Source organism: Salvelinus namaycush, chromosome 27, assembly GCF_016432855.1.
Source record: "Salvelinus namaycush isolate Seneca chromosome 27, SaNama_1.0, whole genome shotgun sequence".
Lineage (NCBI taxonomy): Eukaryota > Metazoa > Chordata > Actinopteri > Salmoniformes > Salmonidae > Salvelinus > Salvelinus namaycush.
Window position 1 is genome coordinate 8311669 of NC_052333.1, and position 15753 is coordinate 8327421.

Below are 15753 nucleotides of genomic sequence, written 5' to 3' on the forward strand. Positions count from 1 at the left end.
TGATGTGCCATCCTGGATGAACTGCACTACCTGAGCCACTTGTGTGGGTTGTAGACTCCGTCTCATGGTACCACTAGAGTGAGAGCACCGCCAGCATTCAAAAGTGACCAAAACATCAGCCAGGAAGCATAGGAACTGAGAAGTGGTCTGTGGTCACCACCTGCAAAACCACTCCTTTATTGGGGGTGTCTTGCTAATTGCCTATAATTTCCACCTTTTGTCTATTCCATTTGCACAACAGCATGTGGAATGTATTGTCAATCAGTGTTGCTTCCTAAGTGGACCGTTTGATTTCACAGAAGTGTGATTGACTTGGAGTTACATTGTGTTGTTTAAGTGTTCCCTTTATTTTTTTGAGCAGTGTATATATTTTTTTGCACATTTTGTTGTGTTACAGTTGTGTGATTAAATTGACATGTTTTGTCACTGGCCTACATACAATACCCCATAATGTCAAAGTGGAATTATGCTTTAAAACATGTTTTCTTTTTATTAATTAAAAATGAAAAGCTGAAATGTCTTGAGTCAATAAGTATTCAACCCCTTTGTTATGGCAAGCTAAATACGTTCAGGAGTAAACATTTGCATAACAAGTGACAAAATAAATTGCATGGACTCATTCCGTGTGCAATAATAGTGTAACGATCGTCCTCCTCCTCTTCGTCCGAAGAGGAGGAGTAGGGATTGGACCAAAGCGCAGCATGATAGTTTGACATAACGAATTTATTAAAGAAAAGACGAAACACGATAAACACTTGAAATGATTACCAAAATAACAAAACGACGTAGACAGACCTGAACATGGAACTTACATAAATACACGAAGAACTCACGAACAGGAACAGACTACATACACGAACGACAAACCGAAACAGTCCCGTGTGGTGCACATACACAGACACGGAAGACAACCACCCACAAACAAACAGTGTGAACAACCTACCTTTATATGGTTCCCAATCAGAGGAAAACGTCAAACACCTGTCCCTGATTGAGAACCATATAAGGCTAATTACAAACGACCTAAACATAGAAACACAAAACATAGAATGCCCACCCCAACTCACGTCCTGACCAACTAAACACATACAAAAATAACAGAAAACAGGTCAGGAACGTGACAAATAGTGTTTAACATGATTTTTGAATGACTACCCCATCTCTGTACCCCACACAAACAATTATCTGTAAGGTCCATCAGTCGAGCAGTGAATTTCAAACACAGATTCAACCACAAAGACCAGGGAGGTTTTCTAATGCCTCACAAAGAAGGGCACCTATTGATAGATAGATATAATGAAAAAAGCAGACATTAAATATCCCTTTGAGCATGGTGGAGTTATTAATTACACTTTGGATGGTGTATCAATACACCCAGTCACTACAAAGATACAGGCGTCCTGCTTATCTCAGTTGCTAGAGAGGAAGGACATTTCTCAGGGATTTCACCATGAGGCCAATGGTGACTTTAAAACAGTTACAGAGTTTAATGGCTGTTATAGGAGAAAACTGAGGATGGACCAACAACATAGTTATTCCACAATACTAACCTAAATGACAGAGTGAAAAGAAGGAAGCCTGTACAGAATAAAAATATTCTAAAACATGCATCCTGTTTCCAACAAGGCACTAAAGTAAAACTGGCAAAGCAATTCACTTTTTGTCAAGAATATAAAATGTTCATTCTCATCGACAGGGCTGTAGTGGAGCAGGTTGAGAGCTTCAAGTTCCTTGGTGTCCACATCACCAACAAACTAACGTGGTCCAAGCACACCATGACAGTCGTGAAGCATGCACGACAAAACCTATTCCCCCTCAGGAAACTGAAAATAATTGGTATGGGTCCTCAGATCCTCAAAAGGTTCTACAGCTGCAACATCGAAGGCATCCTGACTGGTTGCATCACCGCCTGGTATGGCAACTGCTCGGCCTCCGACCGCAAGGCACTACAGAGGGTAGTGCGAACGGCCCAGTACATCACTGGGGCCAAGCTTCCTGCCATCCAGGACCTCTATACCAGGCGGTGTCAGAGGAAGGCCCTGAAAATTGTCAAAGACTCCAGCCACCCTAGTCATAGACTGTTCTCTCTGCTACCACACGGCAAGCGGTACCGGAGCGCCAAGTCTAGGTCCTAGATGCTTCTAAACAGCTTCTACCCCCAAGCCATATGACTCCTGAACATCTAGTCAAATGGCTACCCAGACTATTCGCACTGCCCCCCTCCCCCCTCCCCACCACTCTCTGTTGTCATCTATGCATAGTCACTTTAATTAACTCTACCTACATGTACATACTACCTCAATAACCGGTGCCCCCGCACAATGACTCTGTACCGGCACCCCCCTGTATATATTGTTATTTTAATTACTTGTTACTTTTATCTCTTATTCTGATTTTTTTTAAACTGCACTGTCGGTTTGGGGCTCGTAAGTAAGCATTTCACTGTAAGGTGAAATTCGGCGCATGTGACTAATTGTTGTATTCGGCGCATGTGACTAATAGAATTTGATTTGATTTGAAATGGCAGCCCCAAATGGTCCAAAGTAGTGCACTATATAGGGAATAGGGAGCCATTTGGGATGTAATCTGGGGCTTCGTCCTGATTTTCCCTTCTTCTTCCCAACGTGTGCACTTGTGCTCTTCTCGTGGATTTGAAACCCCTTCCAGACAATTATTACACTAGTCCAATGCTTTGACATCTAAGAGAGGAGAGAAGGGTGAAGGGTGGAGAATTAGGACGCAGCCTGGGACAACATGAATGGGACCCAAACAGGCTGCAGGCTTCTGCTACACACAGAGCCATATAAGAGCTGCCTGGTGAAAACTGGTCATCTGCCGGATTCATGAGGGCTATAGCTAGCCTAGTTACCCACATCCTGTTTTGAGAGAGATGCCGATGTCAATTTACGGAAGAATCACGTCCGTCATAGAGGGATCGTGCCCAGTAGTGGTACCGAGGTATTTTTATGGTTGTCGGTTGGCTAATACTCCAGCTAACTCCTAATACTCCCATAAAGCCACAACCCAGACTGTAACAGCCCTCCCTGTTCCTGCCTTCAATATATGATGAAAGACTTAGAAGAGGTGAACTGTACTCTACCTTTTTTAATTTGACTAGCTACTCCACATGTATTATCAATCTGTGACAATCAGGTTATTCCTCAAAGTTATATCATTTCACTGGTATGAGATAAATACAATCATGGTTTCAAAACAACACCATAGAAAGGAACCAGTGACAGTTCCATATTTTGGCTAAGGGGGGGAGACAATTTGACATTGTAAAAAAGTGTGGTTCCATCTTTTTTTAAATTAACAAAATACACTTTTGATACAGTACATATGGTACAGTATAGGCCTACAGTACAATAACAGATTTGCTACCATATAGGAAACACATAAAAGCGATCTGAAACCCTGTTGAGTTACACACACACACACACACACACACACACACACACACACACACACACACACACACACACACACACACACACACACACACACACACACACACACACACACACACACACACACACACACACACACACGAAACCAGCCTGACGGATGCCAGTGTAGGTGTGAATGTCTCCCAAGCTGCCTTCCTCCTTCTCCCTCTCTTTCTGTTCACGACACCTCGGCTGCACTCCCCCTCTCCCCCCTGGAAGAAGTCCTCTGTGTCCAGATAATAAAAGACTGCTGCTGGGTGCCGCCAGCCCTCGTTACTGGCACGCGGAGGGCAGGAGACTGCTGCTGAGTGCCGCCAGCCCTCGTTACTGGCACGCGGAGGGCAGGAGACTGCTGCTGGGTGCCGCCAGCCCTCGTTACTGGCACGCGGAGGGCAGGAGACTGCTGCTGGGTGCCGCCAGCCCTCGTTACTGGCACGCGGAGGGCAGGAGACTGCTGCTGGGTGCCGCCAGCCCTCGTTACTGGCACGCGGAGGGCAGGAGACTGCTGCTGGGTGCCGCCAGCCCTCGTTACTGGCACGCGGAGGGCAGGAGACTGCTGCTGGGTGCCGCCAGCCCTCGTTACTGGCACGCGGAGGGCAGGAGACTGCTGCTGGGTGCCGCCAGCCCTCGTTACTGGCACGCGGAGGGCAGGAGACTGCTGCTGGGTGCCGCCAGCCCTCGTTACTGGCACGCGGAGGGCAGGAGACTGCTGCATCAGCTTGGGCCTGACCTGCCCTTCCTCCATATCAAATGTGGTGCTTAAAGTAACCAGAGAGTGGCCTTTTACTTTTCTTTAGATGAGCTCAGGCAACTGAATTTTACTGTGGTTTACTTCCACCACCGTCTGCACGGCTGGAGCACCATGATGTCATCGGGCCTGGGCTGTAGTAAGGACATGTGCAGGCAGGCAGAGCACAAAAAAAAGGTTAGCCCTATTTAGGGGTAATTTATAACAGATCTAAATTAAGCTGACTGCCAAGAGTTCACAGTGCTGTTTTCCCTCCAATTAAAGACTGTAAACTCTCAAAAGTTTGGATTTTGCAGGTGCCGCAAATTGGGGTCAAGGAGTATCAAATCTGTCCGCTCTCTCTCTTTCGATGAAAGATACCCCGTTTCAACTGCCTGTGGGGGCTTTGGTTCCTCGCATGTTTTTTAGTAACCCCTCCCGCCCTAAGGAGAGAGAAAGAAAATAGCACAGGAATGTTTTTCACGCTACATCTGCCAAAGTCTTCAAAGTGGAAGAAGGGCTCCATTGTCAGCGAGGGAAAGCACAGACAGACGAAACAAGATTGAAGATCTGTGAAAGAGAACGCCTTGGCCTGGCCTACAGTACGCTGGCCTGAGCCTCAGAGCTCTGTGTGCCTCTCACTGTCTGTCTGTCTGTGTTGACTATTGTGTCACCAAGCCTCTGGGAAAGACCAGATCAACCTGTGTGTGTGTGTGTGTGTGCGCGTGTGTGCGTGCGTCCCATCCCTCTATGAGAGCTTTGTTCATGAGGGAGTCTATTCCTGGTCCAGGGACACATGATAGATGAGGTCGATTTTGGGGCAGAATCTGTGATCAAATGTGCCCGTCTAAGTTAACAAAACTTAGTCGCTGGTATAGTAGCTAAAGACTTATTTTATTGAGGTGAGTGGGTGCTGTAATTAAAGGACTCTGCAGGACCCTGTATTGTTCGTACATATTGTACCAATAGGGCTAGCTGAGTGTGGTGTATGTCATCGCAACTCTCTGAGTTAAAAATAAACTCAGAGAGGAAGAAATGTGAGGCTCACCAAAAACCATTCAAAACCAAAAGTGGCTCATAGTTCCAATCCTAGAGATTCCAAAAAGAAAACCTCATCTCTTAGCGGTGGTCTTGATTAAGTAAAAAACAACGAAGGAAAAAACAGGGCCACAAACATCAAATGCGAGGAAAATATTAATGTGCACTCATAATGTCAGTAATTTGTTTGGCTGCTACCGTTCGGAGTGACTCAATGTTTGAATAGCAAAGGCTCTTAAAGATCTGGATTTCAACCCCCTTTTTGCATTCTCTCTCTCGTTTCTGCATCTTTAGCTCATATTTCTCTTCCTGTCACGTACGTGCATCCCTCATCGTCACTGGCTACCTCAGAGAGAGAGGACGAAGCCACTAAAAACACCCCAATAACTACAAATCACCACATTGTTCAACATCATTACACAGACGGTACAAATCTTGCCTGTTCAGTGTAAACCACTTCGTAGTGAAGACGTGAATTCCAAAACTAGCTCATTATGACACTGTAATAACACACCACCAGTGTTCCGTAGTTAGTCTGAATGGTGGCCAGCAGTGGAATACCCACACGGGCAGCCTCGTCCAAAGCTGCTGACAATCACAGAAAACCCAGAGAGCCCATTGGGGAAACCAACAGAGCTACTAGGTTCCCAAATTAACTTTGTGGAAGCGAGATCTCAAGGAGCCTCAGAACACAGGCAGGAGAGAATGGGGCTCAAATTTTTTCCACTTATCCTGGAATGTGACCTTCCCCAAGCCCAGTTTCTCTACACCGACCGCATATTTGCTGTTTGTTTTGATCACGCTCCCTTAGGGTGAAAAAACAGAAAAGGAGGAAGAGAAGGCAAGAAAAAGCGATGGAAACACTCGCCGTCTGCCAGAACTGCAGCAATTTATTTTAAAACTATTCAGAGTGATGCAATGGGAGTGTTATTGGGTTTCACTGACAGGAAAACCGCAGGTACACACACACACACACACACACACACACACACACACACACACACACACACACACACACACACACACACACACACACACACACACACACACACACACACACACACACACACACACACACACACACACACACAGCGCAGTGTTGTGGGTGAGACACACAGTAACAGACATCCAAGGCCTCTCCAAAGAGCCTGTGCTTTTCAGACTGCTTCAGTGCCACTGTCTAAAGTCTTGCACAGAAACGGAGTAGAACTGTAATGACAGAACTACAGAGACACACAGGGGCATTTATCTTACATAGCAGCCCACATACAACACAAAACATACACACATAATAATGGGCCATGACAACACATTTACAATGGAGGCTCTTGGTGGGGCACCCATGCAGGCAGGGCTAGGTTCAAAGCTCTGTGGCAGTGGGGCCCCTGCTCAGAGTATGTGTGAGTGTAACGGTGGGACCCTGGGCAGGGCTCAAAGTGGTGTGGCAGTGGCGAGTCAGAGGAACAGAGCAGGAAGTCATTAAAAGGTCAACAACTCTTAAGACTTTATGACGTCATCTCAAGAGTTTCAGACAGAGAGGTTTGTCTCGTGCTATTTTCAGTTTTGATGTAGAACAGGTCGAGGAGGTCCCTCCCGCCGAACCCAGTCTCAGTCTTGAGGCCCTGCCTGCTCTGATGTTCTTCCAGAGTTTCACCTGTCTCTCCGGGTACTGGCAACCGATCAGCAAATTATTATTACGTTTTTTTTACCCATTTTTCTCCCCAACTTCATGGTATCCAATTGGTAGTTACAGTCTTGTCCCATCGCAGCAACTCCCTACAGACTCGGGAGAGGCAAAGGTCGAGAGCCAAGCGTCCTCCAAAACACGACCCTGCCAAGCCTCACTGCTTCTTGACACACTGCTCGCTTAACCCGGAAGCCAGCCGCACCAATGTGTTGGAGGGAACACCGTCTAGCTGGCGACCGAGTCAGCTTGCAGGCCCCCTGCCCGCCACAAGGAGTCGCTAGAGCGCGATGGGATAAGGAAATCCTGGCCGGTCAAACCCTCCCCTAACCTGGACGAAGCTGGGCTAATTGTGTGCCGCCTACAGTGCCTTAGACCGCTGCGCCACTGAGGCCCTACCCATCAACTAATAACATGCTCTGACTGAGCCCACATGGCCTTGTGAAACCCTCAGGTTTTCTTATGCCATGTATGGGACCAATCCCTTTGCGTTGATAATTATTTTATTTTTTATGCATGTCCATTTCCTCTGTCCCAGTACAGCTTGGGAGATCTGGGAAAAACAGGACTTCAAAACAGGGGCAGCTGCAATCAATATAATGGTTTCCCAGGCTACTGCCAGTGTTAATTGATAAATGTGGTAAAGCGAACCAAGGCCAACATTTTCCTGCTTTGCTTTTTTTGAAAGCGGAAATTCAAGAGTGGAAACAGATTAAATGGTGGGGGAGAGACTGAAATATACTTTGAGGCATTGGAGTTGTTCACCAATCTCATGCATGTGTGCAATATCAAAGCACTTCCATACTTACTAGGACTGCTCCTTAAATGTATCTTCTAATTTTTTGTTCCCCGTCAGCAACAAGAAGCTTCAGGGGAAACTAATGTCACTGCCCTCTGAATGGGCTTTCGTGGCAACAGCTAAAGTTTTCCATCTCTTTAGCTCTAGCATGCTTTCCAGGACAAAGGGAATGGAGAAACTTCATTTAAACTAACACTAGAAAAACAACCTTTTTTTTGTCCTGTCAAACAATTTTGTGGTTTAAAGTAGTTGGCTTTTATTTATTTCCATTTGGACCCTATTGAGAGTTGATTTCAAGACCACCCGAGTCATTCTACATGTATATATGGTGTTCAGTGAAGAAACAAACTGCCATCTGTCAGAGCTACAGTAGACAAGTGGTTTGAAGTGAACCAATTGCATTGTATTCCCCAAACCCATTAAAAGCCTACTCCCCATCGTGAACATGCCAAGTGTGTTAAAAGCCATACGGATCAATCAACTCTTTGAATATTAGCATAATATTGGCCAACGACTAGAATGAGTGTTAGTGATTTCAATACAAATCCTGGCACAATATTGGCCAAATCAATCCACGAGAGCAAACCTAACCCACAAACCAGGAAGAGAGGATATTCCAAAAACCAACTGATTAGGTGTAAGAGGAAATGTAGGGTTAACGGCTAGAAATGCTAGACAGTTTATAAATGACCTGGCATTTGATTCATGGCCATACATTGTGATAAACAACATAACACTTCAACAGTTGAGATGACGCCAACAGCTGAGGTACAAATATCTAGGGCCTAGGCTATAACATACACAGACATTATCTAGAACATGCATATCTCCCAGCTGTAATGTATACTTCTGTTCCCTCACGGTCGCGGTTGTCATCGTTCGTATTGTAATCTAGAACATCGGATATAGCATTGCTTTGAAGACAACGTCAACATTTCTCAAATCACATTTAATTCACAATGCTTTCAGAGTCAGACCATAGCTAAAACATTGACTGTCTCTGAGCCAGAAACCTTTTGTGACCATATACAGTGAAGCCATGAATGTTTAACCAGCTCAGACAGCAGTGCAGTACACTGTATCCACTGGAGAGACCCAAATGGCACCCTATTCCCTATATAGTGCAACATTTTTGACCAGAGACCTACGGACCATTTGTCAAAAGTAGTGCTTCAGAGACCTACGGGCCCTGGCCAAAAGTAGTGCTGCAGAGACCTACGGGCCATGGCCAAAAGTAGTGCTTCAGAGACCTACGGGCCATGGCCAAAAGTAGTGCTTCAGAGACCTACGGGCCATGGCCAAAAGTAGTGCTTCAGTGACCTACGGGCCATGGCCAAAAGTAGTGCTTCAGAGACCTACGTACCCTGGCCAAAAGTAGTGCTTTAGAGACCTACGGGCCCTGGCCAAAAGTAGTGCTTCAGAGACCTACGGGCCATGGCCAAAAGTAGTGCTTCAGAGACCTACGGGCCATGGCCAAAAGTAGTGCTTCAGAGACCTACGGGCCATGGCCAAAAGTAGTGCTTCAGAGACCTACGGGCCCTGGCCAAAAGTAGTGCTTCAGAAACCTACGGGCCCTAGCCAAAAGTATTGCTTCAGAGACCTACGGGCCCTGGCCAAAAGTTGTGCTTCAAAGACCTAAGAGCGCTGGCCAAAAGTAGTGCTTCAGAGACCTACGGGCCATGGCCAAAAGTAGTGCTTCAGAGACCTACGGGCCCTGGCCAAAAGTTGTGCTTCAGAGACCTACGGGCCCTGGCCAAAAGTAGTGCTTCAGAGACCTACGGGCCCTGGCCAAAAGTAGTGCTTCAGAGACCTACGGGCCCTGGCCAAAAGTAGTGCTTCAGAGACCTACGGGCCCTGGCCAAAAGTAGTGCACTACATAGGGAATAGGGTGTAATTTCAGGCAAAGGCTCTGATAAGAGCGCTGTGTGTGAGAGTGTGTGATAGAAACACAGGTGTGCAGTGTAGCACAGCACAGCCCTGACAGAGACTGATCTATAATCCACCACTTTGTGATGGCTCTCGTCTGGGGCTGAGATGAGCAGGAAAACCCACATCCCTGGTTGCATTTATTTCAGAGGTTGAGTTCACCCTCCCTGACCAGGCGATGCAAAAGAGAATGAAAAGCGAGACTCAAACAAAACACACTTCAGACGCCTCAGGGAACACCAGTTTTAATTATAAAGAAATACTTGTAGCAGACAGACAAAGTTGTCGTGAAAAGCAGTCAGAAGGTTTTACAATTCAAACGAGGTTAAAAAAGGCTCATATATCGTAACACTAGTCTGATGTCATTGACAGTAGTCCTCGGGAACCTCAACTGGACATCCATTGCGTACACGCAGAGATTTACACATATACTTATAGAACAGGGGCCTTCTGGGGGCCCACAACAGCTTTGTTCTCCATAGTTGTTTCTATTGGCAAGTTCCTTCTCTGGATATACAGTATATTTTGTCACAGGGGATGTCTGAAGTATCCAAGCATCAGTGGTTCCACTCTTATGCGCTGCTATGAGGCAGCTGTACAGAACAGCTACAGAGACAGAAATGGGCTTTCCTGCCCAGTCCAGATTTGACTTGTTTTTACGGTCTCAGTTTCACTTAGCGAGAGAGAGATTATGGCTGTGTGGTTGGTGTTCGGTGTTCTCTTAGCTTGGACAAATACTAACATGGCTACTAAACATGAGGATAATATGCATGATATCAGGCACTTGATTGATTCTTCCCTCAGGGATAGCCATCAGAGGACAGGGGAGGAGTCTGGGAAGCATCTTAAATACACACATATCTCAAAATCAGCCTCTGTTGGTCATTTGTTTTCAGGTGAGGCTGCAGGTTAAAACAAGCTGCGGTCAGGTACTTCAATGTGGTCTCTGGCTCAAGTCAAACCATGTTCCCTACATAGTGCTCCACCCACATAGGGGCCCTGTTCAAAAGTAGTGCACCGTCTAGGGAATAGGGTGCCATTTGAGATGTAACCGGAGGTATCCCTATTTCCTATATAGTGCACAGCTTTTGTCACTATATAGGGAATATGGAGTAATTTGACGTAACCAAGGTGACAGTAGAGATGGTTTAGGTGAAGAGGCGGATGGTGGCATCGGCCCCTGAGGAGAACACCCAGGGCTGGGTGGGGTGGAAGGTCACGTCTAGGACCCCCAGGTCGTGGGTGATCTGGTGACCCTTTAGTACCTTGACTGGAACAATGAGAGGGTTCTGGAGCAGGTCACTGTGAGAGAAAGAGAGAGGTAGGGGAAGAGGGAGAGATAACGAGAGAGAGATAGATGGATAGAGAGATGAGTTATGACATCAGAACACTGCAGAATATGGAACACAGACAATATTCTAAAGTGACTTTCTTCATTCAAATGCAGTTGAGGGTTATACTGTCTAAATAAAAAGGTACAATACAGGAAACAGTCTGTACAATAGGCATCGACATTTAGGCGAGTTGGAAACGGGCCAAAAATAACATTCAATCTTTGGTTGTAATATAAAGAGATCTAATTAGAGGGAGACTGATGAAGGGGTTGTATCGAGAGATGTGTTGCCCTTACGGTACACGCTTCATTACCCTTACTAAAATAGATGTTTATGACCTAACTGGCTCTATGGTTGTGGATATGTGATGGAGGACAGCCAAAAATGGGTTCAGAGACATTGAGAGAGAGTGAGACTTGAGAGACAGACAGAAGAGAGAAATGAGGAAGATTAAAGAGAGAGAGAGAGAAGAGGTAATATTGTATTGTACAGTAGGTGTGATGACTTACTTGTAGACCATGCCGTGACAGATGATCACACTGCCATCATCAGCACCAGAGGCGAATAGGGGGTAGTGTGTGTGATAGGCCACGCCCCTCAAAGCCTTCTTGTGGTGCCTGGGACAAAACAGACAAAAAAAACTTCAGAACCACTAGAACACAGATCTTACGAACAACCATCCTTTAAAAAAACCCATGGTCACAAAATATGATTCATTGTCAATAATTCCAAATGAATAAGTGAATGGATGGTGTTCACTCACCGCAGCATCTTGTAGGGTTTGGTGGAGAGGTCCAGATCAAACCAGGCCAGTCTGCAGTCATAGCTGCCACAGATCAGGTTATCACCTGACCAGGAAGATTAAGGAGGGAAATTTAGATATGGGTCAGAACAACTCAATATCCTGGATTCTCTAAGTAGCCGTAGATCAGAACATATTTAAACAATTTGATCCAATATGACAGTGGTCCAGATATTTCACTCATCTCATACTTCTCTATCGATCATATTAACACTTTGAATCCCTTGAGAATGAACTTCAAATCAAACTTTATTGAAAGTGCATTTCACCTTCTCTCCACACCCTTTACAGTACAACAGAATTATTCTCTGAGGGGGACCTGTGACCTCTGGCGAGGCACTAACCTCCTGGGTGAATGGCCATGCTGGAGATCCACTTGCAGTTGGTCATCAGCTTCTTGGTCAGCTCTTGCTTGATGAGGTTGTAGACGCGCACGTAGCGCTGCGTGGCCACGAAGAAGTAGGGCCGCAGCGGGTGGAAGGAGACGCACTGCACCAGGCCCTTGTTCTTGCGGAAGGGGTTCTGCGTCCGCCGCTTGCTCACCTGGTGGATGAGCACCTGCATGTTGTTGCCGTTGTCAGGCATGACGCTGGCCAGGTAGTCACCCTTACCGTGCCAAACTACCTGCTTCACTGCCTGGAGGAGAGAGGGAGAAGGAGCGAGGGAGGGAGAAGGAGAGAGAGAGGGAGGGAAAAGGAGAGGGAGAAGGAAGGAGGGAGGGAGAGAAAAAGGAAGGAGGGAGGGAGAGAAAAAGGAAGGAGGGAGGGAGGGAGGGAGGGAGGGAGGGAGGGAGGGAGGGAGGGAGGGAGGGAGGGAGGAAGGAGGGAGGAAGGAAGGAAGGAGGGAAGGAGAGAGAAGGAAGGAAGGAAGGAGGGAAGGAGAGAGAAGGAAAGAGGGAGGGAGAGAGAGAAGGAAGGGAGAGAGAGAGAGAAGGAAGGGAGAGAGAGAGAGAAGGAAGGGAGAGAGAGAGAGAGAGAGAGAGAGAGAGAGAGAGAGAGAGAGAGAAGGAAGCGAGAGAGAGAGAGAGAAGGAAGGGAGAGAGAGAGAAGGAAGGGAGAGAGAGAGAGAGAGAGAGAGAGAGAGAGAGAGAGAGAGAAGGAAGGGAGAGAGAGAGAGAGAAGGAAGGGAGAGAGAGAGAAGGAAGGGAGAGAGAGAGAGAAGGAAGGGAGAGAGAGAGAGAGAGAGAGAGAGAGAGAGAGAGAGAGAGAGAAGGAAGGGAGAGAGAGAGAGAGAAGGAAGGGAGAGAGAGAGAAGGAAGGGAGAGAGAGAGAAGGAAGGGAGAGAGAGAGAAGGAAGGGAGGGAGAGAGAAGGAAGGGAGGGAGAGAGAAGGAAGGGAGGGAGAGAGAAGGAAGGGAGGGAGAGAGAAGGAAGGAAGGGATGGAGAGGGAAGGAAAGAAGGAAGGCGGGAGAGAGAAGGAAAGGAGGAAGGAGGGAGAGAGAAGGAAAGAAGGAAGGAGGGAGAGAGAAGGAAGGAAGGAGGGAGAGAGAAGGAAGGAAGGAGGGAGAGAGAAGGAAGGAAGGAGGGAGAGAGAAGGAAGGAAGGAGGGAGAGAGAAGGAAGGAAGGAAGGAAGGAGGGAGAGAGAAGGAAGGAAGGAAGGAAGGAGGGAGAGAGAAGGAAGGAAGGAAGGAAGGAGGGAGAGAGAAGGAAGGAAGGAAGGAGGGAGAGAGAGAGAAGGAAGGAAGGAGGGAGAGAGAAGGAAGGAAGGAGGGAGAGAGAAGGAAGGAGGGAGAGAAGGAAGGAGGGAGAGAAGGAAGGAGGGAGGGAGAGAGAAGGAAGGAAGCAGGGAGGGAGAGAGAAGGAAGAGAGAGGGAGGGATAAAAAGAGAAAGGAGGAGATATTACTACTTACTATACATGTTTTATAGTGCATCTAGGACTACAGCTAAGGTACATTAATCCAATGATAAACTCTCCAGACACTTGAAAATCTCCCTGCAGTTATTTTAGCTTCTATTAGTATTGTAGGCTTTCCAAATGCCATAAGCATTCTGTGACAATAAAATATATATATTTGTTTTAATTGGGGGAAAAAATAGAGAACTCTTATATTTCTTTCCATTTACTTGAGGAAAAAGGTTAACCACAATCTACTCCGGTTTTGCCAATCCTGAAAGGCCTCCAAGCTACAGCTCACATGTTAGAACGTTTTTGTCTTTTCCCCAGTAAACCTATGTCTGAACGTCATCACAGCGGTTCACAGTATCTCCATTGGAATATGTTTCTATCTGGTATTCGGAGGTCCCTGTGACTTATACCATGGTCAGGTTCCTAGGGAGGTACTAGATAAACCATGGTCAGGTTCCTAGGGAGGTACTAGATAAACCATGGTCAGGTTCCTAGGGAGGTACTAGATAAACCATGGTCAGGATCCTAGGGAGGTACTAGATAAACCATGGTCAGGATCCTAGGGAGGTACTAGATAAACCATGGTCAGGATCCTAGGGAGGTACTAGATAAACCATGGTCAGTATCCTAGGGAGGTACTAGATAAACCATGGTCAGGTTCCTAGGGAGGTACTAGATAAACCATGGTCAGTATCCTAGGGAGGTACTAGATAAACCTTGGTCAGGTTCCTAGGGAGGTACTAGATAAACCATGGTCAGGTTCCTAGGGAGGTACTAGATAAACCTTGGTCAGGTTCCTAGGGAGGTACTAGATAAACCTTGGTCAGGATCCTAGGGAGGTACTAGATAAACCATGGTCAGGTTCCTAGGGAGGTACTAGATAAACCATGGTCAGGATCCTAGGGAGGTACTAGATAAACCATGGTCAGGATCCTAGGGAGGTACTAGATAAACCATGGTCAGGATCCTAGGGAGGTACTAGATAAACCTTGGGCAGGATCCTAGGGAGGTACTAGATAAACCTTGGGCAGGATCCTAGGGAGGTACTAGATAAACCTTGGGCAGGATCCTAGGGAGGTACTAGATAAACCTTGGGCAGGTTCCTAGGGAGGTACTAAGGATAAACCTTGGGCAGGTTCCTAGGGAGGTACTAAGGATAAACCTTGGTCAGGTTCCTAGGGAGGTACTAAGGATAAACCTTGGTCAGGTTCCTAGGGAGGTACTAAGGATAAACCTTGGGCAGGTTCCTAGGGAGGTACTAAGGATAAACCTTGGGCAGGTTCCTAGGGAGGTACTAAGGATAAACCTTGGGCAGGATCCTAGGGAGGTACTAAGGATAAACCTTGGGCAGGATCCTAGGGAGGTACTAAGGATAAACCTTGGGCAGGATCCTAGGGAGGTACTAAGGATAAACCTTGGTCAGGTTCCTAGGGAGGTACTAAGGATAAACCTTGGTCAGGTTCCTAGGGAGGTACTAAGGATAAACCTTGGTCAGGTTCCTAGGGAGGTACTAAGGATAAACCTTGGTCAGGTTCCTAGGGAGGTACTAAGGATAAACCTTGGTCAGGTTCCTAGGGAGGTACTAAGGATAAACCTTGGTCAGGTTCCTAGGGAGGTACTAAGGATAAACCTTGGTCAGGTTCCTAGGGAGGTACTAAGGATAGCCTTTACCTTGAGGAAGGTTAGGGAAGGGCACTAACTTTAAAGTAGTCATGATAAGGGTTGGGTGGGAGTGAATGAGTGAGTGAGGGTGAGTTGGGTTAGGTAGGGACTTAACTTGGCTTGGGAGTGTTTTGGGGCCTTCCTTTGGTGTGGGTGAGGCAGGGCTTTCTTTCAGACAACGACAGATTTTTTTTTATTTTTTTTACTTGTCCTAAAGCTCAAGTAACACCATTTTCACATCACTGCATGATGCAATGAACCACTTAAAATGCATTACTATATTTTATAACATAAAGAATAAGACCAAATGTAGGCTAAACTCTGCCTTTAGGATCTTTGCATATTCAAGCCTGCCTCAAAATACAACACTGCCCCTTTAATAAGGCTCTCCTGGAGGATGGTTGGGCAGCCTATAAAATATTGAAACATTTACAACCAAAATACTTTCTATATCTTTATAAAATAATTCCCTCCTGGGCTCAGAA

The 15753-nt window shown here is 46.5% G+C and overlaps 1 protein-coding gene across 2 annotated transcripts in view; it reads right to left on the reverse strand.

The window, feature by feature from the left end:
- Nucleotides 1-9852: 9852 nt before the first annotated feature.
- Nucleotides 9853-15753, reverse strand: part of LOC120022682 (ribosome biogenesis protein bop1-like) — an 88000-nt gene continuing 82099 nt past the window's right edge. For both annotated transcript variants that reach the window (XM_038966666.1, XM_038966665.1), the window contains exons 13-16: nucleotides 12104-12395; nucleotides 11721-11805; nucleotides 11467-11574; nucleotides 9853-10925 (exon numbers count right to left, since the gene is read on the reverse strand). In XM_038966666.1, the coding sequence (XP_038822594.1) occupies nucleotides 10772-10925; nucleotides 11467-11574; nucleotides 11721-11805; nucleotides 12104-12395 (639 nt within the window). In that variant the 3' untranslated portion in view covers nucleotides 9853-10771. The remainder of the gene's footprint in view (nucleotides 10926-11466; nucleotides 11575-11720; nucleotides 11806-12103; nucleotides 12396-15753) is intronic.